At 35.1% G+C, this 24309-nt stretch overlaps 1 protein-coding gene across 3 annotated transcripts in view; it reads left to right on the top strand.

Annotated features, from left to right (window-relative positions):
- Positions 1-24309, top strand: part of CTNNA2 (catenin alpha 2) — a 455013-nt gene that overhangs the window by 410322 nt on the left and 20382 nt on the right. For all 3 annotated transcript variants that reach the window (XM_042871701.1, XM_042871702.1, XM_042871703.1), the window contains exons 13-17: positions 2758-2909; positions 9221-9334; positions 12642-12823; positions 15240-15345; positions 19108-19242. In XM_042871701.1, the coding sequence (XP_042727635.1) occupies positions 2758-2909; positions 9221-9334; positions 12642-12823; positions 15240-15345; positions 19108-19242 (689 nt within the window). The remainder of the gene's footprint in view (positions 1-2757; positions 2910-9220; positions 9335-12641; positions 12824-15239; positions 15346-19107; positions 19243-24309) is intronic.

Genomic DNA, 24309 nt, shown 5'->3' with positions numbered 1-24309 from the left:
TATATATATATATATATGTATATATATATATATATATATATATATGTCTAGTCCTCTGGATAGAAAAATTGCTTGAAAACTGAAGCCATTTTTTTTTCCTAAAGTACTGATTTATCTTTGAAGTTCAAATTCATAGCAAAAGTCTCTTTACATGGTAAATAAATTGTCATCTGTCATTGAAGAGCTTCAACTCCTGATACAGGTTTGTTATCTTTGTCTGAGTTCTTCTTCTCAGCTTGAGAATATCCCTTTTTGTACAATATATGACAGATAAGAAAAACAGGAGTTTTTGTGGGTACAATTGAATTGGATATTTACCATACGTCACTGTCATGGAGCTCCTCAAGTGTGTCCCAATAACCTTAACAGCTCTCAACTCAATTTTCAAAAACTTTACTGTGTTAAAGGGTAACTTAGAAAAACCTTTAGGAAATAGCATCTAATTAGTTTAAGATGTTTTTTCATGCTTATCTAATCAAAACTAAGCACTGATGTAAAAATACAGTTGGTAAGCAAGTAAACAATTCATAATGTAGTTTATTTCCATTTTTAAAAACAGATAATTTTCATATGTAATAATGTAAATTATGGACTAATTTGTGGCCACATAGGCAAGGTTAAAATTGTTGAAGCTTTCACATGCAATGGATGTGGGTAACTCTGTCAAAAACATTACCAAAGTCAAACTACAGTTAGCAGAACAGGTTGCCCAGTGAGATTATGAATGCCCCTTCCTGGAAGTATTCAAGTTCAGGCTGGATGAGGCTTTGAGCAACTTGGTGTAGTGGAAGGTTTCCCTGTAACAGCCTGTTGGAACTAGATGATCTTAAGGGTCCCTTCCTACCCAAACCATTCTGTGATTCTGTGGCAGTGTTTCTCTCCATTATTTAGCTACTCTGACAAGGAAAATGTTGAAATGTTTTGATACACCCAATTCATGACAAATCTTTTGCCTGTCCAACACCTGCTCATTATTTATATAATAATAAAGCATTATTGCTTTACGTTATGTTTCACTTCTGTCTCGGTACTGAAAATAGATTGAATGTTCTATAGCTCTTCTCTTTTACCTTTCTAATAATAGATGCCTACTTTTTTCATTAACTGTTATTGCTTTTTAACTTCTTAAGTACCGTAGATTAAATTCTGTATATTTGAAGATATATTTGATAGATATATTTATGTATGTTTATATAGATAAACTGTCCCTTCCTAATTCAGGTCTGCTGCATTTACTATTAACTGTGTTAAATACCTGATCAGATTTACTGTTTAGGAAATTCTTGACAGAAATTTAGGAATCCTAAATATAAGGATCCTTTGCCTCCTTTTCTACTGCCATTTTTGCATTTCTAACTTTGCTTGTTTTATCCCATTGACCCTAAATATTTTTATTTTGATTCTTAGTTAACTTGTTTTCATTATATTTTTAAGGATTGTGAGTTTTTTTTGTTTTTTTTGGTTTTTTAGGTTAGAGTTCATTATGCAATTACTTTAGTCTCCTAATATCCTTTCAAGTGTTCCATTAATTAAGATAATTTGATATATGTATTTACTTCCATCACTCTTCAACTCCTACTTAAAATGTTTCCCCTTTGCTTAGCAGTGTTTTATTAATGCTTACTTTTTTGAAGTCTATTGTCAATATCACTTTTTCCTGTTTGCCCCAATACATTCCAAGCACTTCCGCGCTTACTGAACATTATCTGCATGAAAAATTCAATTCAGTTCTTTCATCTTCGTGCATGAACAAACATATATAAAGTCAGCATAAGCAAGATTTAAATAGATTAATCCCTTTAAAGTTTTCTCTTTTAAGAAAAAGCATTCAGTGAGTATTACTGAAATGCCAGAAACGGAAAACAACAGTGAGTGCTTCCAGTTGCTCTTCAAAATGTAAACTAGTCTTGCGTCATGTTTTTTGTGTTGTTTTTTTTTTTTAATTATTTTTGCTTTAAAACAGATGTTAAGTGAGAGGCATTAAATATACTGTTTTAGTATGAGTAAGAACAAATTTAAGGGCATTTATTTAAGAAGAAAATGGGGTTTTCTGCCACAATGAAAATTTACTTCCTAGAAGAAATGATGACTTTTGTTATTACAGTTACTTCAAGGAAAGCTGTTGCAGTATTTACGTAAACAAATAATTGCTTTAAGATATGTTTCATAAAGCCCATGCTACATTTGATAATACCATTATCTTATAGCTATGACTACTTTTTATAATATATACAAGATGATAATAAAGAATGTCTTTTTATATGCCTTCACAGAGGCCGCTTGCTAACTCTTGCATTCCAAAGGTGTTTTGTCCCTTTTACTATTCAATATGAGCCAGACTAGAGTTACCCAATCTAAATTAGTAGGCGGAATAGCTATATTTTCCTTTGATCATTTGATATAGATATTGTAGTACGTTCATTCCAAGTTTAAAGGTTTTAAAAGAATTTTCCATATAATGAGCTATTGATGTCATATAAAACTTAGTAAAGAATCAATTAAAAGGAGATTTTTATATTCTTTATTATTCAGTTGGTGGCAAGACTATGAGGATGGCTGTTTTGTCCGTAGTAGAAAATGTGCCAGAGCTCTGTACAAAAAGCATGCATGTAAAACTGCTCTGTGAGCCTTCCTAGGTCTTGAAGTCGTGACAACATGTACCATGCCTACTGAAAAGTGTTTATGCCCAAGGGCAGGGAGAGAATGTTCACGGAAGGAGGTGTCTAATCTTGTTGCCTTTCATTTTCTTTAATCTAGTTATGCCACGTTTTGCTGAACAAGTTGAGGTTGCCATTGAAGCGCTGAGTGCGAATGTACCACAGCCATTTGAAGAGAACGAGTTCATAGATGCCTCCCGCTTGGTTTATGATGGAGTTCGTGACATCAGGAAAGCTGTTCTGATGATAAGGGTATGTAAGGCACCTGGGAAATAAAAGTTGGGGCTTGAAGAAAAGTGCCACACACTGGATAAGAGGAATAGAAAAGCTACTTGGACTCAGCCTTGTTTTATAATTTGCGAGAAAAGCTTGACATCGAAACAATCATAAAATAAAAATCTGTGCAGAAAAAAAAATGTATTCTTAAGAAAAGACGTCAGGGGATGAGCAAGAAAATATTATTTAACATTTTAGAGATTATTTGATCACAACTGCCCATAGATGGAAGCTCAGTATTAAGTAGAACTGCTTCCATAGCAGTAGCAATATATTACTAAGATTTTCAAACTTTGTGTAGAATGTTTTTTTAATGTTTGTGTGCTGCCTAGGATATGAGGTAAGTCTGGTTAAAATCTAAATGAATAAATAAATTATCTTGCAGCTCCACTGAATCTCTGCAGGGATGGTTTTGAATGTTTACTGAGCTGAAGAATGTGTCATTTCGTTGTTGACTAACCAGTTGATTCAATTTGCTCAGGCTTATTTATTTATTTATTTATTTATTTATTTTTACATATCGAACTAGTTGTGAGTATATCTGTATCTTACTTTTCAATCTAGTCCAAAGGCAAATATTTAAAATAAAAGATTGTTTTGGACATCCCAATTTAAATTTTTGTATGAAAAACAATTTACCTGCCCTGATGAAGGCCACATACAAATGAACTCATAGTGAAGATCTCAAAGAAAACTGTCTCTTGAGAAGCAAGAGTGGTAAAGCAACAACTCGCTCATCTGAGTAAACATATATATACACTTTTGCATGTGAATTTACTATAGCACTGACTAAAGCCTTCAGGCAGTTGGAGCACTCCAAAATTGCTTCGTTTTAGTCATTATACATGTCACAGTACATTACATTAACATCTACACATAAAGCTTTGACAGTCTTGATTTTCTAACTGCAAAATATAAATCACGTTCCTGTACCCTGTGCAACCCTTGGGTAGCCTAAATTAAAGGCATTATTGGAGCAAACATATCCTTTTTGGAGATGTGCTACATTGGAATATTTGCAAGACTTCTGGTCTGGAATGGAAGAAGAAGACCTGTTCTTCCTTTGACCATACAGTTTCTTAGTCTGTAGCAAATGTTTCCAAACATTATTTTTGGACAAGAGAACATCAGGGAAGGCTCAGGTTGGACATCAAGAAAAGGTTCTTCTCCAGAGGGTGGCTGAGCCCTAGAACAGTCTCTGCCGGGCAATGGTCAAGGCCACAAGCTGCCAGAGTTTTAGAGTCTAGATAGTGCTCCCAGGCGTATGGACTGATTTCTGGGTGGTCTTGTGTAGAACAAAGAGTAGGACTCAGTGATCCTTAAGGATCTCTTCCTATCTGGGATGTCCTATGATTCTAGAAGCCACTTCTAAGCACATTTCAGTCCTCAACAGTCAGACATTTAAACTGCTTCATAAGATGCAATCATGGCATGGGTACTTCTACAGATCTATTTTCTTCTGTCCCCTACGCAGAGTTTTGGCTCCCAGGACCCACTTGCACATCTATCTCACAGAGGTTGCTATGAGACCTTCTATCCGGAATGAGATTTTTGGCTTAGCAAAAAGCACCATTTTAAGTTCACTTATTTCAGTGCCATTTTGCTGTTATGTTAATGATTAGCTTGCAAAGCTGATCAGCATGCAGGCTTCACAGTCTCCTTAGAAACATCCCAGGTTACTTTTGCAATTGTATCACTACCACTTTTCACTCTGTATGTGATACGAGCTAATGAATTCTGCTTACTCAGATTAGGAAGATGTATTTTTGCATTCAAACAATTAACTTATTTATGGAGCTAAATGTAGTGCTCCTTACCCAGGCAGAGAACTAAAGCAAATAAATGGTCTCATTATCCTTGTGAATTAACTGGGAAAATTCACATCTATAAATTTACATGAACCAGAGTTTGCTGACTCAGAACCTTATTTTCTGTACAACACAATTTAGTTTAAGTTTGAGATACTTTCTAGTATTCCCATCCGGACATCTCATGTTGAAATAGAAAATGCAATTAAGGGGTAGACATTATGCTATAAAAAACAAAGTAGAGAATATTTTTATCTAATAATTTCTTAATTCCTGCACACTCAGGCTGCAAAACTTCTTGTAGAATTATATATATATATAAATCTTGCAAACTTTTTACAGCATCTGCCTCAAACAATTATTTTCAGGCAGTAATTGTTTGAGTATGCTATGGAAGATTAAAATTTGTCGGAGATGATTCTCTTATTCCATTGAGGAAATAAAGCCACATTTTAAATTGTTTTTTGTTGGCATTATTTTAGTAATCTGAAGGAAAGAGGGAAACATATCTTCTCTTTTTCCTTGGAAAGGGTAGAATTTAATGTCTGTTTGGAGGAGGAAGGAGGCTCATTTTGCATTGGGGGCTGTTGTTATAATCTGTACAGAAGAATAGATCTCTTTCACAACGGAAGAAGTAGTATAAACAAATGTAGGAGTATAATTATAGAATCTAAAAATAAGAAAATAATAGCTTTGTTCCAACATCTTTTGAAATTACAGCACAGGCAACAAATTACACTTTTTTTTTCGTAAATACTTGTGAAATTCTCTCAGTTGTTAGATGGAAACCTGCCCTACAGCTAGGAACAATTAAACAGCACCTTTCCACGTTCTTTTGCATCTATGAGACCACTCTCTTCACACATGGCCTTTACTACTGGCAGCCTCCCGAATAGCAAGGCTTTTTTTTTTTTTTTTTTTTTTTTTTTTTTTTTTTAAATTCAAGAGTGCCCTTCTGCATCCAAACTCCAGTTTTTACCACTTGCTATACTTTGGTCCACATTATGGAGCAGTTTTGCAGGACATTAACTTGAATGTACTTGGTAACTGGGAAGATGTACACATTAAGCGCACTCCTGACAGTGTGGGAATTTCATTCCATGGGAGCAGACCACACCTAGCCTGAATAAAAATGAGATGAGATCAGTGTGAGTGTGGGGTCTTGAATAGTTTGGAAGTATGAATCCTCTTCTACTTGTTAATAGGGGCTTAGCCTTGATAAACTATCGGATAAGCACTGGGGTGAAATCCAAGATCCTGCTACATCCCCTACCCTCTGGAAAACTAGACTTAGTGCAGAACCACATCAGCTTTTAAAACAGTCTGTCTCCAAAGGGCACTACAGCAGAGTCTGTTGTCTGTATTGAGGGCCTTTTGCTTTTCAAGCGTGTGTGCAGTTAGTTTTTACTTTAATCATTAAACAGCTGAGGACATACTGTGAGAGAGGTTCTTTGTCTTTGCCACTCAAATGGTGCTTGAAGCACCTGAGTCACTGTGGCTGCAGCTGCCTTTGTACAAAAAAAAAAAAAAAGAAAATTCCCAGAGTAGCATGGAGTGAAATATAAAAGCATATTATACTTTTTTTTTCTCCTTGGCTTTTAGAAGTAGAAAGTATTTTAGTGGTAGAACATAGGGAAATATTTTCATTTCTACTCATTACAAGGTTAACTTGACTTGATGTTTACAGTGCTGAATTTCTTACAATTGCATCTTACAGTTTTTAAGCACATAGCATAGTGAGTCTCTTTATCTTCATTAAATATTTTTGAGTTGGTGAAATATTAAACAAATAGCTTTTATAATTCTATATATTGACATCACTTTACATCTAATTCATGCATAAATGGGTTGATGGTTGACTAGATGATCTTGGTCTTTTCCAGTGTTTATGATTCTATGATAAATCACATATTCATACTGGCATTACAAAATCGATGACTTTTTAAAATCTTTTGTTTTGAAAATGGCTCTGGCTCCTTCTTACTCTGCTGGTTGTAAGAGTTTTGTTTAGAAACTGTCCCTGATTTCAAATCCACGTTTCCTTAGTTTTTATGGCCATAGATTCAGATTTCTGCAGGAACAAATCAGTCCTTCTGTCATCCAACTCAGATAAATTAAGTAACAGACTGTTGTCTTGGAAACTGGGTTTTAAATACCATGGTCTTGTTAGTTGTGCACAAAAATTGGATTTCTTCTAATAAGTTTGGAAGACTCAGCTAAGGAATAAAAATGCCTTCAGTAAAGATACTTTCCTATATATTTTTTTTTTACTTTTTTCTTTTTTTCCTTTGTCTCTGAGCAAATCAGAGAGATTTAAATTGAGGCTGCATCTCCAAGACATCAGATATAGCAAAGCAGCAGCACAACAGTGAAAAACATACCATGTGTTTGAAATGGCAGCCTACAGTTAGCAATTCACTGCTGTTCTTCATCCTAATGAAAAGCGTAGCTGTTTTTGCAAGAAAATGAGGGTGTTGAATTCTCCACACTTGAAAACCTTAAGAAAGTGAATCTGAAAGTACTGGATTAGATCTCACTTGCAGATAGGGAAAATACTGGAATTTCTTGAATTGGTAGTATGTTATAACTGTTCCATTACCTTGTCCTTTTGTTTGGCACTGCTTTTCTCCAAGTTACAGACCAATACTGATTAAGTTTCCATTTTTTAAAGACCACAGATATTAAGATTGTGAAGGTTATGCAGTAAGTGACAGCAATGCGTTTTTTTCTGAATGTTTCTTTAAGGATAAATTACCTGAACACAGAAGTTTGAGAATGTTTTCCCTCTTTAATAAGAGTCCTCCTGTGCTTAGTGTGCTTACACTGTTGGGATGTAATATTTTGAATATTCCACCTGGCTGTTCTCTCCAGGTTAAACTATCATAGCCCTTACACAGCCCTGCAACTCGGACTACAAAAAGCTGGGAAGGGGCTTCTTGTTATCTTTTATAGTCTTATATATATAAAAGTGTGCAGACAAAACAAAAAAAAAAAGTGTACCTGAGGAAGGGTGCTGGTTTTACAATGACAGTGTAACCGACTGGCTGATTGGACTTGGAAGATGGGAAAGAGTCAGCTGATTTGCAATGAAGGGTCTGAAACATTCCACCCAGTTACTGCTCCAGGCTAGTGGTGGGCCCTATAACTGGAAATATTCTGTCTTGCTTTGGGAGGTATGTGCTGTTTGTTAGTAGCTGATTTGCTTACGACAGATTTTAAAGTCACATCCTGCCCTCAGGTCATTTAGCAGAGAGAAGATGTTAAGTGATTAAAGATGCTTGGACAAAAAGATCATTGGACATTACAACAATGGTTGCAATCGTTCCTTTCTTTGTTATGCCAGAGGAGAAAAGACATTTATTTTCTAACCTAGATTTCATCTTCTCTCCAACTTGCTAGGCATGTTATTTGGGCATGTGTCTCTTCAGAGATGCTGCCAGTGTTTCATTACCACACTGTCATACTTGGTTATTTCTTCCTCGAGTGTTCAGCAACAAAATATGTGTCTAATTCATTTCAGCCATATGAAGATGGCTGTGTTTTTTCTTCTTGTCATGTGCACTTTACCATGTAGTTAGCAAAGCTGCTGATTTTTCTGTTACAGTGATGTGCACTTCATGTTGGAAACCAGGCTGTAATATAAATATCAACAAAAGACTTCTCTACATTACATTAGAGGGTTTGGAACAGTTCCTGGTGACTGCTAATCTTCAAGATTAATCTTCAAGAGCTGTAATGACAACTGGCAATGATTAGCACCTCTGCTAGGAAACTTGACAGTGCCTCCAAGCAGGAAATTACAGCGTGACTGACTTCTTCAGTGCTGATTGGTCCTCTAGGTTAACACTAAAGTATGTGGGTAGCCAGTAGGGTGAGGATCTCTCTGCAATTATTATGATCTCCTTTTTCTTTTACTGCATCTATCGTACCAACCAAAGTTACTTGTGGACAGACTGCTTTTATTAGACACTGTTCAAATGACAAAAGCAATATAATCTTCCATTCTGAGGCCTATATTTGTTCTTACACCATCCATATAGAATATAATACTAAACACTGGTTTAAAGCAGGCTGTTTCTTTCTTTCTCTCTGCATGCATACATATTTGGAAGATTACAGCAGTTGCAGTATCCATTTATAAATGAAATAAGATTATTTTGAAATACTGCATTCCGGTTGTTAATGTTTCCATAAGATGTTTGTTCATGGAACTACATTTGTTACGTTAACAGAATTAAGAAAAGTTGCAGCAAGGTAATGATAAATGCCATCTGTAAAGGAAACTCAAGTTGAAACAACTTAATTTTTAAGACAATTCAATTTCGGTTCTTGACTGAGAGGGCACACAATTTAAAACAAAAGGGAAACTGTTTTTTGGGCAGGTAATCAATGAAATAAGAGCTTACTGTACACAGGATTTGTATCCTTTATAAGATTGTCATCTCTCCTCTTGCTTTCTTTCCCTGTCTCATTCTCTAGACCCCTGAAGAGCTGGAGGATGATTCAGACTTTGAGCAGGAAGATTATGACGTTCGCAGCCGAACGAGTGTTCAGACTGAAGATGACCAGCTTATTGCTGGCCAGAGTGCAAGGGTGAGTGTAAACCCCATGTATGCTAAGTGTTGGTGTAGCTGCAAATGAAAAACTATGCCTCAGAAGGCAAACGCAGTGATTTCAGGTCTTTCAGAGTCATGTAAGACACAATAGCAGTAATCTAACCCTGGTAGAGTTTTTCATGTCCTACCTATCTCAAAAGCACTGAGTTTATTGAATGATCCTGTGTTGCGTTGTATGAGCTGTTTGCTCTGGAAGGCCTTACAGGTTTAGAATGTACTGTAATTATGGGAGTATTCAGCAAATTAAAATAAATAAATAAGTGTTGTCAAGGCACCAAATGCTATATCCAGAGAAATCTTACATTAGTCATGTTTCCCAGTGTACAAACTTGTCAAGTACAGCTGAGCAGTCCCTGTAATTTAATTGTAATTGAAGACACTTGTTACTGAGTCAATGTAATTTTACCAAGGTAATTATATCATGATGAACTAGACTCATTGTGATTTGTGACCTTAGCTTGTACATGGGGATTGCAAATTAAGCTGATGAGTGCTTCAGGGGTCACAGGTGCTGGAAAAGTGGAATTTGTTGACACACAGGATTACATAACCTTCTGATGCATGTTTATTTTACACTAACCAGACTGGTCAGCTCAAATTAAAAACAATAATAACAATATAATTTGGGGGACAAACAGCATGACAAAGAAAGAGAGTCAAAAAAATAACAGAAGAAAAATAGTATTAACACCAGAATTTTCTAGCAGAGAACCACCAGGGAACTGAGAGATGCTTGAATTATTTCCATGGCTGTTTTGCATGCCTACATGTTTCTTCTCATAGTAGAACTTGCTGAAGTGAAATAATGAATGAGACAAGAAGCATCTCCACACACATACACAAGCACTATAGCAAAAGCTAGTAGGAAGGAAGTTGACTTCTTACTATTAATTCTGGAAGAGGATTTACAAGGCTGAGAACTTTGAAGGCTAAAAGGCAATGATAGTGTGAAAAATTTCAAAGGACATGAACTGAGAGGTTATCAGCTGTTGTATAAAGAACAACAGTATGCTAGGGCTTGAAGCATACATTTTAGACACTGAAAAGGTAATGTCAGCCTAAATTAGGTTTACTTAGAGGTATGGGAGGAATGCAAGACAGATGGAATGAAATGTGCAGAAGTCTTGTCTTTGATTCATCTCCATGAATATCGAATACAAATGTTAAAGGGAAGGGAAGGGAAGGGAAAGGAAGGGGAAGGGGAAACGGAAGGGGAAGGGAAAGGGCAAGGCAAGGCAAGGCAGAAGCCATAGCAGATATCAGAAAAGCTGTTTCTTTGTCATTACATCCCTAGAACAAAAATGTAGTTTCTCCTGTTGGGCTTCCTGGATATGATATAATGACTAGTAGCCCCATCACCTAGAGGAAGATGTGATTCGGATTGTAGATCCCATGCCCACCGGTTTGGTGATGTTGTGGATGTGGGTGAATATCTTGGAGGAGTTATTGTATGTTAGAAAGCATAACATATTGTTTGAAATATTTAAATGATTATTAAAGTAAGTCTCAAATACAAAAGTACTGAAATGTAATACTAGAATTTCATGGTTTGGTTGTGTGTGTTTTTGGTTTTTGTTTGTTTACAAGTAGGATTAGGTATCACATAATCCTTTTTTGGTCTGAAAACCAAGTACAGATTGCAATAATAGTTTTGCTAAGAATCTAGTTCACCTAGAGACTTAGGAGTCTTAAATTGTATTACTTTCATTGCGGTTATTATCACTGCTGCACTTCAAACCTTCTGCTTTGATCAGCTGCATGCTGTATAAACATAATATACTATAAAGACAGTCCCATTACTGAATAACTTATAATGCAGTATATCACAGGATGCAACAAACGAATGAAAACACAAAATGAAAGCATACTGTGCAGAAGGCACACAGTCCACAGTCTTGAGTGACTCACTGAAGTGAGTCTGCAAAGTATGGTGGTAACTTATTTGAAGCCTTTCCTTAGAAAAGCTAGATTTTTAGTTGTGGACTGTAATGGTTTTAATATGCTTACTCTGTAAAGCTATTAGCATTACAGTAGAAATGCTTATATCAGTATTCAGTAGCCACAAAACTTTAAGATCTGCAGTTGCTACAGGATATAGCTTCTTTAAAAGTGTATTAGTAGCTGGAATTGAAATGTTAAAACACTGTATACCAGTTTAAAGGCTGTACAAATGAAGATGCCCACAGAGAAGACACACGTGCATGACATACAAACCAGCTCTCCAAATTCTGATTCTCCTAATCACATTCTCTTCATTTCAGTTAATGTATCAGTTTTAGTGTATGTGCTTCATATGTATTCTTATATATTTATTAGCTTGACTTGCAATGCATTTTTCTGTGAAAAGACTAATATGGTAACATTTACAGCTGCTGAGTTACATTGATAAGGCCTAATTAAACATCGTGTGTTGAATTTTAATTTGATTAGCTTGCAAATTTATCATTTTTTGATCTACTGTTTATATCCTTTCTTAATTTCAGTTTTGGAAAAGGTCAATTATTAATTTTTAAAAGCCAAGAGCATTTTAAGAATACGTAGAGATAGACTTCAGCTGATTGAAAGTGACATAAACAAGAAAAAATGTTACAACACTTAAATATATGTCACACCCCATTAAATACATAATGTGGTCTTAAGAACCCTAAAGCCAAATGGTAGCTCAACTTGGAAATCACTACTGGAAGTGTCCATTTGATCTTCAAAAATAGTTAGTATAATTTTGCAGGCTTTTCTTTTTAAGGAGGTGGGGGAATTTTCTACTTTGTTGATAATGTCGAAGCAAATTAGTATCAACTTGTGCAATAGCTTTTTGCATATCTTTCATGATACAATTAGATTACTAAAAGTTATTGAAAGTACATTCATTACAGCTCACTTCAAATGTATTATCTTGCATGTCATAGCTTTTTTAAGCAGAAAACCTCTGTACTTCTGACAGAGAACAAGACTAAGGGAGATGCTAGCGATTCAGTCTATCTTTTTCCATAGATTTTGTTCATTTTCAAAAGGTTAAAGATAATTTCTGTTAAATCTTAATCTTCTTGTATGTGATAGTGAATAACCTGCATATCACATCTTTTTAAAAATGTTAAAAGTAAAAGAAAACTTGTAGACATTCTACATACTTTCTTTCTGTCCGTCCTAACAGAAGTCAAATGCTTAAGGGATTTTGTTTGGTGTCTTCCACTGACATAAAAAGAAACTAGAATGCAATTTGAATCAATGTATATATTTCTCACATCCTTTTTTCATGTCCAGTTTCTCCCATATTTTTTCTTCAGGCTATCATGGCTCAGCTCCCCCAGGAGGAAAAGGCTAAGATTGCTGAGCAGGTAGAGATATTTCACCAAGAAAAGAGCAAATTGGATGCAGAAGTGGCCAAGTGGGATGACAGTGGTAATGACATCATTGTGTTGGCAAAGCAGATGTGCATGATTATGATGGAAATGACAGACTTCACTAGGTAAGAACAAAATGGTCTTTGCTGAGGATTTCTTCAGACATCTTTCCTTTTTGTTGCACTTCATAGCCTATTGATGTGATGTGCTGTTTTGAGGGATATACAGCTTGATAACACACTAAATCCTTAAGGAGATGGTGGTTTTCTGTGCATGGCTGCTCTAGATATTTCAACATATTTGATAAAACATTTGAATTTTTTGTATTGTTTGTGAATCAGTTTTATTTGCAGACCATCTTGAACATCAGCAGTAAAGACAGTCTGCAACGCTATTATACTCAAGTGACATTTTGTTTAGTACCAATGTAAAAGCATATGCCTGTATGAACTTTCAACATTTCAACATGATTTGTGTTAATCAAAAATAACAGCAAAACTCTTTGTATCGTTTTGAAGACTGAACCTCTTTCAAAAAAAAGATTGTCTCTTTCAAAAGACAATTTAAATATGAAACCTTCTTGATCTTATACTTCATTGGAGTCTGTCACTAATGATTTTAATTTTTTTGCTTTCATTTCATTTTTTCTATTGACGTCTTCTTCTTTTCTAATTGCAAATCATCAAAAGATCATTCACTAATGATATCAGATAAACATAATTATTTTGTTTAAATGTGGTTATATTGTTAATGACACCAGGGAGAACTTTTTATAAGATTCTTTGAATTACAGATTACCATATTAAGTTACAGCTATTTCAATGTTTACTCTTAATGGGAGTCCAAGAGTATAAATGATATTTATCAAAATATGATTAGATAAAACTCGGCAAAAATCCTTCTGTTTTTTTTGAGGATTGAAATAAAAGATCTATTTATTCAATCTACTGAGATGCTCAAATAGATTTCTCTATCCAGCCTTGTGTCTGAAGCATTCAGCCTATTTCATGGGAAACAGTGTCTGCATTGATAATACAGTGTTTGCACATACCTTACATACATATGTATGTTAATTAATTTGCATGGATGGGTAATTGGTATAGCAATTAGCAAATATTTTTATGCATTTCAAATATGTATATAGAAAGTTTATCTACATTTTAATAGATGACTCCTGTATTTCTTTCTGAACAATCATTCTCTCAGCTTGCTCAGTGTTCTCTCAGCTTGTGCTTTCACAACTATTCTTTTGGCAGCAGACTCACAACTCCTGTATACAAATGACAGTGCAGAGCCTCCCATGAAGGGTGATATGTCTGAGAAGTCTTAGTTACCTTTGCATTATTCTTCTCTTTGGCTCTCTGTTCCTTCTCTTCAAAAAACAAAGTGAAAAACTGCCCAAGCAGTGTGATCATTTCACATAATGAAGAAATAGCATTCTAAAGCGACATCCCAGAATAGGAATGCTTTCTGCAACCTCCTGGACAATGTTTGATACATTAAGCATCAAACTGAAAGTTTTGAATTGCATTTTCTACCATCAAAAGAATAGGACTAATATGAGAGAAAAACTACTGTCACATTTGAAGTAAATTTAAAAAAATAATAATCAAATGTGTCCCTATTTGCATCAGATATCACATCACATATTTTGATTGGCTGTAACCACTGCAGTGTTAAAACAGTAAAAAATTTCAAGTGTGTGGAATTTGAGATGGTCAGATCTGCTGAGGGAATGAATGTGAAAGCATATGAGGTCACTATGAAGGAGTTCTGCTCCAGTTTAAGTTCAACAGAATGGGGATACTTGAAGATCATAATTTTCCATCTGTCTTGTCTGAAGCTGCATTTCTCCACATATGATCAAAAAGAAATAAATAAATGAGGAAAATCAGTTTGCTTCTAGCGGAGGCATTATTGGGAATGGTAGCAAATGTTATTATAAACAGGATAAAAGTTTTGGGTCTGAAACAAACTCAGAAAAGTCTGCAATAATTTTTTTTTCCATACAATTCATAACTATAGTGATTAAAATCAGACGTTTGTGCAGTATCTTAAAAGTATAGGATCAGTCTTAAAGCAAATTATGTATGTCTTAAATGTAACAGAATTATACTTTGAGAATCTTTGTTTTATGATATATCTAAAAGAAAAGCTTTCTAAAACATGGCAGCCTTGCTCTAGAATTGATAGGCTTAACATTAACGGTTGGCATGGGAATGGCATAGTTTTTAATAGCTGTGTACTGCAGAAAGAACATTGGTTTAATAAGCACTTAAAAATGCATATACTATTAAGTGTAGCTTGTGCTTAAGGCACCATCAAACTAAATTGCTAGAGAGGCATTTCATAAGAGAGAGGAAAAATAGCAGACCACATTTTAATCAATCTCTACTATACAAAGTAATTAAAGGGAGAATTTGTAATAAATTAAGAAGTCATCCCTGTTACTGTTTTAAAATCAAGTACTAAACAAGGTCGTTAAAACTGTTTCCTTTCATTATTTATCTATATTGTTCATCATTTCTTTGTATTTCATAGAGGTAAAGGGCCACTGAAGAATACATCTGATGTCATTAATGCAGCCAAGAAGATTGCAGAGGCAGGATCAAGGATGGACAAACTAGCACGGGCAGTAGCTGATCAGGTAATAGCAAAAATAATCAGAGATACATCACAATAACACAGTTTCTATCAATGAGTCACATTGTACAGTTGTGCAGAAAAAAGAAAAATCTTCTGTAGCAATCAACATACAGTTGCTTTTTTTTTCTTGTTTAGTGGTTTGGTTTTTTTTTTTTTGGGGGGGGGGGGGGGGGGCGGGGAGGTTGTTTTGTTTTGTTTTTCTGCGGTATAGGAAAGTAATAAATGAATTTTGAAACTTCAGAAACTCCTCAGGTATTCCATAGCCTCATATTCCAGACTGGGAAACTCTATTATGATTAGATTAATATGTTTGCTGATATGAAAGCAATTGGATGCTCTGTGACCCTTGATGAACGTGTATAACTCCTTATATTCTTTCAGCTGCCTCTTCCAGCAGTTTCCCTTGACATTGCATGTCTTCTCCTTTGCATTGCGGTATTGTGCTCTGCACCTTACAGCCTCCTCCTCTAGGTTGTAAAATCTGTCTCCACAGTCCCATTACTAACTTCATTTCACAACTGTAAGGATGAACTTCAGCTCTTTTCCTTCAGACTGGATTATATATTCATCTGAAGAACAAGAGAAAACATCAAATAAGAAGACAAGAGCCAGATTTCAAATCCAAGTTCTTGGTTCAAGATACCTTATTTTAGATTTATGATTTTTTTTTTCCCTCACAAATGATTATCTTTCCCCCAACAATCCCCCAAGATACCCTGTAGGAAACATGAGAGGATGTGCAGGAATTAATAAATGAAAAGGTGAGATTTTTTTTTTAAACTTTAATTTGCTCAATTCATTCTTATTTCCTTTGTCTTTTTGTCGTTTGTCATTGACAAAAATTGAGCAAACAAGCCTTTGGCAACCAAATCATGAATTGGAAGGGACTTTAAAGATCATTTTTTTCCAAATCCCCTGCAGTGGTCAGGGGTGCCCCCAACCAGATCAGGCTGCCCATCCAGCCTGGCCTTGAACGCCTCCAGGGATTGGGCATCCACAGCTTCTCTGGACAACCTGTCTCAGTGCCTTACCATGCTCTGAGTATCTCTTGATATCAAATTTAAGTCTCTTCTCCAAGCTGTACAAATTCAGCTCCCTCAACCTGTCCTCAGAGGTTAGGTTCTCCAGCCTTCTGACCATCTTTCTAACCCAATGTGCATCTAGTGGTCGAGAGCAAAGAACATCAATAACAATATCAGTGATTATATTGTTTTAAAAATTCATGTGAAAACCTTAAGTATAATTTAATTACAGTGGTAATTATAGTGGATGCCTCACTTCAGATATTCATTGTAGAAATTCTTCTATAAGTATTTCTTATGCAGATTTTGAAGGAATTGAATCTTCTGTCGCTGTTGGTGAAATGTTTTATAATTCTTTCTTTGAAGAGCTTTTCCGTTATATAATTTATTGACTTTTTTTTTGTAATTTTCCCCATGGTTTCTTTCTTTTCACTGCTACCAGGATAAACTTAGCTGGTAGTGAGAACTACAACTTCCTTGTCTTTAGTCTTTCTCTTCAAAATAAATATTTCTTTTTCTTTCTTCACGGAGGCATGTAATAGCATGCAATACTTACTACTCATGGAATATCATCCAAAGTGGCAAGAAACCCAAAACTGCCTATTATCCTATAACCTCTGAAAGTTTGGTTTTGAGGTTTTCTTTATTGTCAACAACCATTTTTCCTGCACTAAACCCATTCCTATCCTTCATATGCAGCAACTATTCATTTTAGCGTAACAGTGAGAAATCCATCTGTTAGCTGATGAAATCTCTAACCTACATTCTCTGAAGCGATGGAATATTATCAAGGAATGTAATGTAAAAAATAAAAATAAAAAAAATAATGCTACTCTTGGAGTGCATTGTCCTGAGTTACATTTTCAGTTTCAGGAGACTGGAATATGCACACTTAAATAATAAGCAGGGAAATCATTGTGAGAATGAAATGTTTGTTTTCATGTTCACACTTTAATGATGTTTTACATAACTTACATAACTTCAAACTTTTTTGTGGATAGTTGCACTTCTAATTACTGTTCCAGTGAGAGAGGTTTTACTTTTTTTGTTGTTGTTGTTCCAAAGTCCTTGCATTTAAAGCCTGATCAGCTCTCTAGAGGTATTGCTTTTTCAAGTTCATTTCTTTCAGTTCGTGGACTTCAGGAGTAGGGTAAATATTTCTGTATTAAATTGTCACCAGTAGGGAGAAGAGTTCTCTTAGGAATTCATGCCTGAAAGATGTGGCAACTGCATGAGAAAGAGAGGCATTATAGCATTGTTGTAAATACAGAACAGATTTAACTGAACAGCACAATGAACCTCCAGCTTTGTTTACTGTTAGTTTCAAAGGGAGAGGAAAAACTAAGTGACTGCTTTCAGGACTATAGGTGACAGTACATGCATCTATTTCACCACGAATTCGTTCCCTACTGGCTGCTGAGGACAGAACAGTTATCTCTAGTCATATCCTGTGATGATATTGACCCATATGCGCTTAATTCTATCAATTTTTGTGAATATTTCACCATACCAATGGGGGAAAAAGAAGAAAAGAAAAAAAGAAAAAGGAATATAAACATTTTAGGATATTTATATAAATAAATGTATTTGGAAATCTTTGATCCCCAAGCAGTACATTCAAAGGTCCTTGTCAGTGTAACGTTTTTGTGTAGCCAAGATGAGTATTTGTTGGAGACTTGCTGGAAACAAAGGACAATTTTAGCTCTCTGTCATCAGAGTGAATTACTAAGGTCTGTTCTCTTGAGGCAATACTAAGAATATTAATTGTTAGAGAATTATTTATTATGGTGTTATTGTGGGAGATTATGCAGTTTCTATTAAGAGTCCCAAAGATTGTAAACAAATTATATTTCGACCTTTTCTAGTTATATTTGTAAGGGAACTTTCACTAAGTCAAATTAGATTTGACCTAATGTAATTTGTATTAACACATAATTGACACAATGTTTAAAATGGTACGGGACTGTAGGTAGCCTTCTCTTGAGTATAAAAAACTATCCCAAAGACATGCAGAGGGATGAACTTGTGTCATTGTATTCTTAAGAAGGGCTGCAAGACAGATGGCATCTGCTGAGACACTGTGTAATATCTCACATTTTAGTAAATTATTTCCTTCTGGCACGGACTAAGGTATTTAGACATTAACAGTAATTTTGCCAACTCTGTCAATACCCAAGCCAGGCAACCTCACCTCTTAAGTCCTTAATGTATCAGAAAGGCTTCCATAAAATCTGATGCAGAGCTGTGTGCCCTGAAAGTCTGCATAAATGCCAGGGAATCTGGCAAGACAGTCAGGAATGGATGTCATCAGTTGGAAATAGTCCCTGTGGCGTCTTAACCTGGACACCTAGCAGGCACCCTGATACTTGGAGTTTCCTATGAAACTCTGGCTACTCAACAGATTCCTCCATTCTGTATATCCCAACTTGACATCCCAGAGAGACCTCCTTCAAAACATGACAATTTTGTTACTTCCATTGTGTTTCATTAGTATCTGACTGAGATGTTCTTTTCCTTTTGCAAAAAAACTTACAGCGCATCTTCAAGTTACTACTGATAAGCTTTGACTTACATATAGTGTACAGTTTAGTTTTCATGTTTCAGCAAGTATTTCAAGGAATGACAAAGTGAAATGGAGACACATAATGGTCATATATGTTGCCAATCTCTCCTGTGATTGCCTCTCCATAACAACCATGTGAATTCAGCTACATCTAATCAAGCATTTATTTCATCTGCAGTGCCCTGACTCAGCCTGCAAACAGGATCTGCTAGCCTACCTACAGCGCATTGCCCTCTACTGCCACCAGCTCAACATCTGCAGCAAAGTGAAGGCAGAAGTTCAGAACTTGGGAGGAGAACTTATTGTATCAGGGGTAAGCTGGTATTTGTATTTAGTCATTTATGTTTCTCACTGCAGTGCTTAAAAAAGGAGCTTTTTTTTTATGACAGTAATGTATAGCACACAAAAAAAGTGATTCATAAGTAGTCTTTTCAAAAATTTTATCACCATTATTCCAGACCTTACAATAATTTGAGTAGAGCAATTTGATTTTTCCAATTACCCTTTGTTTATAGTAACCTTGTAAAATCTTCAATCTTCCTAAAGAAAAGTAATTCCATAGCTTAGAAAGTAATTGCCAAGCTGTGAATATTATAATTATTTGGAGCTTTTGTATATTTGCTCATTATAAATCTTCTTTCTTTTGTTAGTACTGGTAATTTCCTTCTTCTCTGCAGAAGCCAGCTCTGTATGAACTGCATATTGTTAATATGGTCATGACTAATGGGATTTCATTCACTCAGGTTCCAATGCACACTAGGTTCAGCAAAAGCTCTTGGAAGGCCAGCAAAATATTTCAATTTTTGATGCACGTGCTGTTTTTAAATACATTGCCTAGCCTGATGATTATATACTAATTATCATTCGGTTATTTCGGTTATTTTTAACAAACAACACAAACATTTTATTCACAAGCCTTTTTTTTAGAAATAAAGACAGGAGTGTACAGCAGAGCTCAATGTAATTAATGACTTCTCTGCATTTTTTTCTTCTCCTAATGCTGAATGTGTACCTCTGGGAGATTACTAGAGCCAAGTAGTAGCAATTGTTGCTCTTCATAATTTCCTTTTTTGTTTTTCATTCTTTTAACTGATAAACCTAGTATTAGCCTCAAGAAGCCTTTGTAACTTATCTAACTCAAATACAGACCATGTGTATGTTAACAGGTAATACATTTGACTCTACTGAGTGTGGGTTTAAATCCTGACACACTCAAAATAAGATTGTTTTCAGATGCTGTTTTGAAAAAGCACCCTCTCATTGTTTAAGCCCAATCAAGTACGAAGATTGTTAGGACAACTTGTGCCCTACATTTCATCCATAACATTCCCCAGTGAAATCACTGGCCTTCCTCAAACATATCAAAAGTCAGAACAAACATTCTCAATTACATAACTATTTGATTTATTGCAAAGCACTGGAGAAGGTCTTAAAGATTTGTTAAGATTTCTTGGATCGACCATTCTGAAAGCCTAAAAGGAGCTGCTTCAGTGTTCCTGTATCTGTCCTGCAGTTGGTCTTCACTTCTTGACGTACGTACATATCTAACTGTAATACCTTGATCTTCCCACAGCAATGGAAAATCCTCTTTCATTTTGCTAGTATTAATGGAGTGATCTGTCCTTACATCGCTGACAGCTGTGTTACATAGTAAATGCTTTGATCTTTTCTTACCTACTGCCATCTGGGTCCAGCTTTTCATACCCATTCAATTTTCATATTCATCTATATATAACAGTTACCCAAATCAGTGCTTCTACCAGCTTGGCTTTTGTGGTATGTGTGTTTCTTTTTCGAGTCTCTTTATTCAGTGTATGTGGATGCTGAAAAAGCCATCGTGATTCTCTAGCATCTATTTGTTATTGGAACATCACCATCCGTTGTGAAATTTAAGTGGCCGAACTGCTTGACTTCATCATTTACAGTCTGGCATTGTTAGCATCTGCTGCTTACCAGGCTTCATCACCATTGTTTTTCTGTTTGGTTGGGTTTTTATACTCAGTAGTAGACAAAGGCAAAACCAGATTCAACCACAAATTATTTGGGTCTATTACAGAGACTCGGTAATACAGACATGTAGAAAAGTTTAAGCTTGCCCAGCTTCTTCTCCTGCTGCTCTAAACAGGAGTTGATGTAGAAAGCTGATGCTGTGCATCCCTTTTAGAGTTGTCTTGTTACCTACTGTAACACAGTCAGTACACTGCTTCTCTGAGTGTTTTCAAGCTGTTTATCTTCAAGCTGATGGGTACTGTATGCTTCTTTGCTATCCAGATAGCTGGTATCAAGTGCACATCTACATCTGCTTGTCTACTTGCCGCTTCTGCTTTCATCTTCTTCATTTTCTCTTGGATAGCCAATTACAAATAAACAGTATTTTATTTGCATTAAAATGAAATACCATTATTTGGCGACTTGCATACAGTACAGTGCTGGAAGTACAATAGAAATCCAGAATTCAAACTTCTTAAGCTATGACCATTGGAGTTTATGTGAATGTATTATATTTAATTGTTTTGATATAATTATCATAGATGATTATTCAAATATTATAATTAACTACTGTGTTTACAAAGAATGACAGTAAAATTCAAATTGATTCAGAAGATCAGAATAATTATGAGTAGTATAATCTTTGCTTGAATTTTTGCACTATTAAGCATATTAATATATATAAATGAAAATAACATGTTCATATGCATGAATAAGTCTATGTATGGGCATATTTCTGTAAAAAGGAAAGAGACATAAAACCAATTAAAGCTAAACAACAGATGAGAACCACTTCACAGCTACTACAGGTCTAATCTGTTAGGGAGAACGTGTTGCAACAAATTCAAAAATACCATGCATAATGGTATACAATGTGATATATATCTTTAGGTGAAACTTCTATTTGTTTATTTTTTTTCACACAAGTCAGTAGTTCCGTATGGTTTATCTCTGAAAATAAACATACAGCTGATCCTCTTTGCTTTTTCCTCTGTAGATTGATTTGAGACTAGCATAGCATATGAAGGGGCTCTTTCTGGCATCATTGACTTTGCTGCAAATAGAAAAAATGATCAAAAAGTAAGCAAATGTCAAACTCCTGAAGTGGAAATTACTTCAGTAAAGAACCCAGTGTTGCTTTTTCCTTTTCTGTCTCCCATTCCTTTTCCCCTAGCTCTTCTTTCCTTTAATCTTTCCCTTCAAATTCTTTGCATGCACTTAGTGAACTTATTTTCCCCAGATAACTTAGATCTGGCAATTGAGAGTTAGCATAAATCAGCTTAACCTCATTAATATCGATAGAGGAAGGGCAATTTATACTATCTGCTAGCTTAACCTCATTAATGTCAATGGAGGAAGACCAATTTATACTATCTGTTGATTTGGCCCTCTATGTTGAGTGTTGAAAAATAAAATACTAAATAAGAAAAAACTATGCAATGTCTTTCTTCAGTGAGGAACCTTGTAAACTGGAAGAGGACAATAGGGAAGAAAGTACAGAAAATAGAGAGGAGGGAATTAGATGAAATAAACAGTAATTAGATGAAATAAAGAGTAATAAATATCCTAAAGAATCAAAAGACTTCTAAAAAATCTGTTTAAATGTATCTTTGTTTATTGTAAATATCTCTGACCTTGGTCAATAAACAGATACATGTTTCTGTAATTTTAACTTTGAATATTCAATTTCTAATTATCTTCTTACACTAAACAACCACAGTTATAATTATAAGCATAGAAGAAAAGTACATCAAGGTCATTTTTTCTGTCTTTTACCTTTGTTTATTTAATGCAATGTGCATTTGCTTTATAATCAGTTTCACCATTGTTGTAGAATGAATTCTCTGAGGTTCTGAGCATGTGCTGCTCTCAATGAAGTAAATATTATTTACATATATTTAGCTTATGCTAATAGGTACATTTTTGTAGAAATTACTCTTGTTGAATAGAGTTGGTTTGAACTACTATGTTTGCATGTGGATGAAGATTTTGACTTATTCTAATTCTAGAGCTGCTTTATTTTTTAGTATTCCTGTCTGACACGTGTAAGCTAGACTGTTACAGTAAAACAGATCAATATGTTTATTTCTTACCCCAGAATAAATATCCTCTTATGTCTTCACTGCTGCTCTGGAGCTGATTGCCTCATTTACTTACTATATGTTTAAGTTACGAGCTTGGATTTTTTATCTCTTGTTTATGTTAGCAGCTTTGCTATGGTGTTTCCTAAAGGACTATGTTGAAGAGTATCTAAAAGATGCATCTAAGGAATGCCTTTATTTTCTCGTTTTTTCAGTTTTGTTTTAGAACTCTACAGACATAATCAGCTATGTTATGAGAAAATGTATCCAAAGAGTCCTAAAATTCTAAGCCAGATAAAAATGCAGTGTCATACAGAGTAACAGCCATACCTTTGAACACAGTCCAAAAATACTGAATCAATAGCCACAGTGCAATTTAAACTTATATTTTAGCTGGGTCCAATTTCCAATTATTTTCAAGAGCCTATTAATCTTAGCATAATAGGCTTAGCTGTGATGATAAAAGAAGGAATCTTATAAGATTTTGGAGATACAAAGCAATTCAGTTAAGGTTATCTGGGAGTTCTGACTTAGTGAACCAAGTGAGGACTTTGGGAGAATAAGAAAGGTGAAAAGGCTGGAGCCACTCATTACCTTTGTCTGAGGTGGCACAAGTTGGAGTTTGAGGGTGTGACGCTACAAAAATCCCATAACACCTGACCTGGGACGTTGGACCCATGAGAATGTGAACAGATGAGAAATTTCAAAATAATTGTCCCTATGTTTTCTCTTGATTGGTGATGGAAACAGGTAGTTCTCATCAACAAATGAGCGAGACTTGCTATTTATCACAGAATAACTGTGTGCTTCCAGCAGTTACATCATATAAGCTAGCAAATAGCTTGTCCATCAGTTCTGTCTATGGTTGCTATATCTGGAAACACAAAGTATCTTAAACGACATCTTTTCCTTTCAATTTAAGTCTGAATTTGCCTCAACTACCCTGCACTATAAAAACAGGTTGATGTGCAAATGGGCAGTGAGCTATCAAATAGCTCCTTACAAGCCCTGTAGACTCATAGAAAAGCGAGGTAACTTGACTTCATCTGCTATTAAAAGCGAGTAAGCTCATCTCTTATAGAAATTTGGAGTAAGAGTCTATAGATATGTATTTACTTAAGCCACTGATGTAGTATTTCATTTCTGTGCCCAGTAAGCTGTTCTGTTATTCTTTTATTGTTATTTTTACTTTGTCTTCACTTGCAAGTAGACAATCATAGAGAATCTTGGCATTTAAAGTTTGTAAGAGTGTGTATGAGTGTGTATATATATATATATATATATATATATATATATATATATATATATAT

This window comes from Lagopus leucura, unplaced genomic scaffold (assembly GCF_019238085.1).
Source record: "Lagopus leucura isolate 7727_CA_CO unplaced genomic scaffold, USGS_WTPT01 Super-Scaffold_100004, whole genome shotgun sequence".
NCBI lineage: Eukaryota > Metazoa > Chordata > Aves > Galliformes > Phasianidae > Lagopus > Lagopus leucura.
The sequence above is the reverse complement of the archived record's forward strand: the minus strand, read 5'-3'. Positions and strand labels throughout refer to the sequence as shown.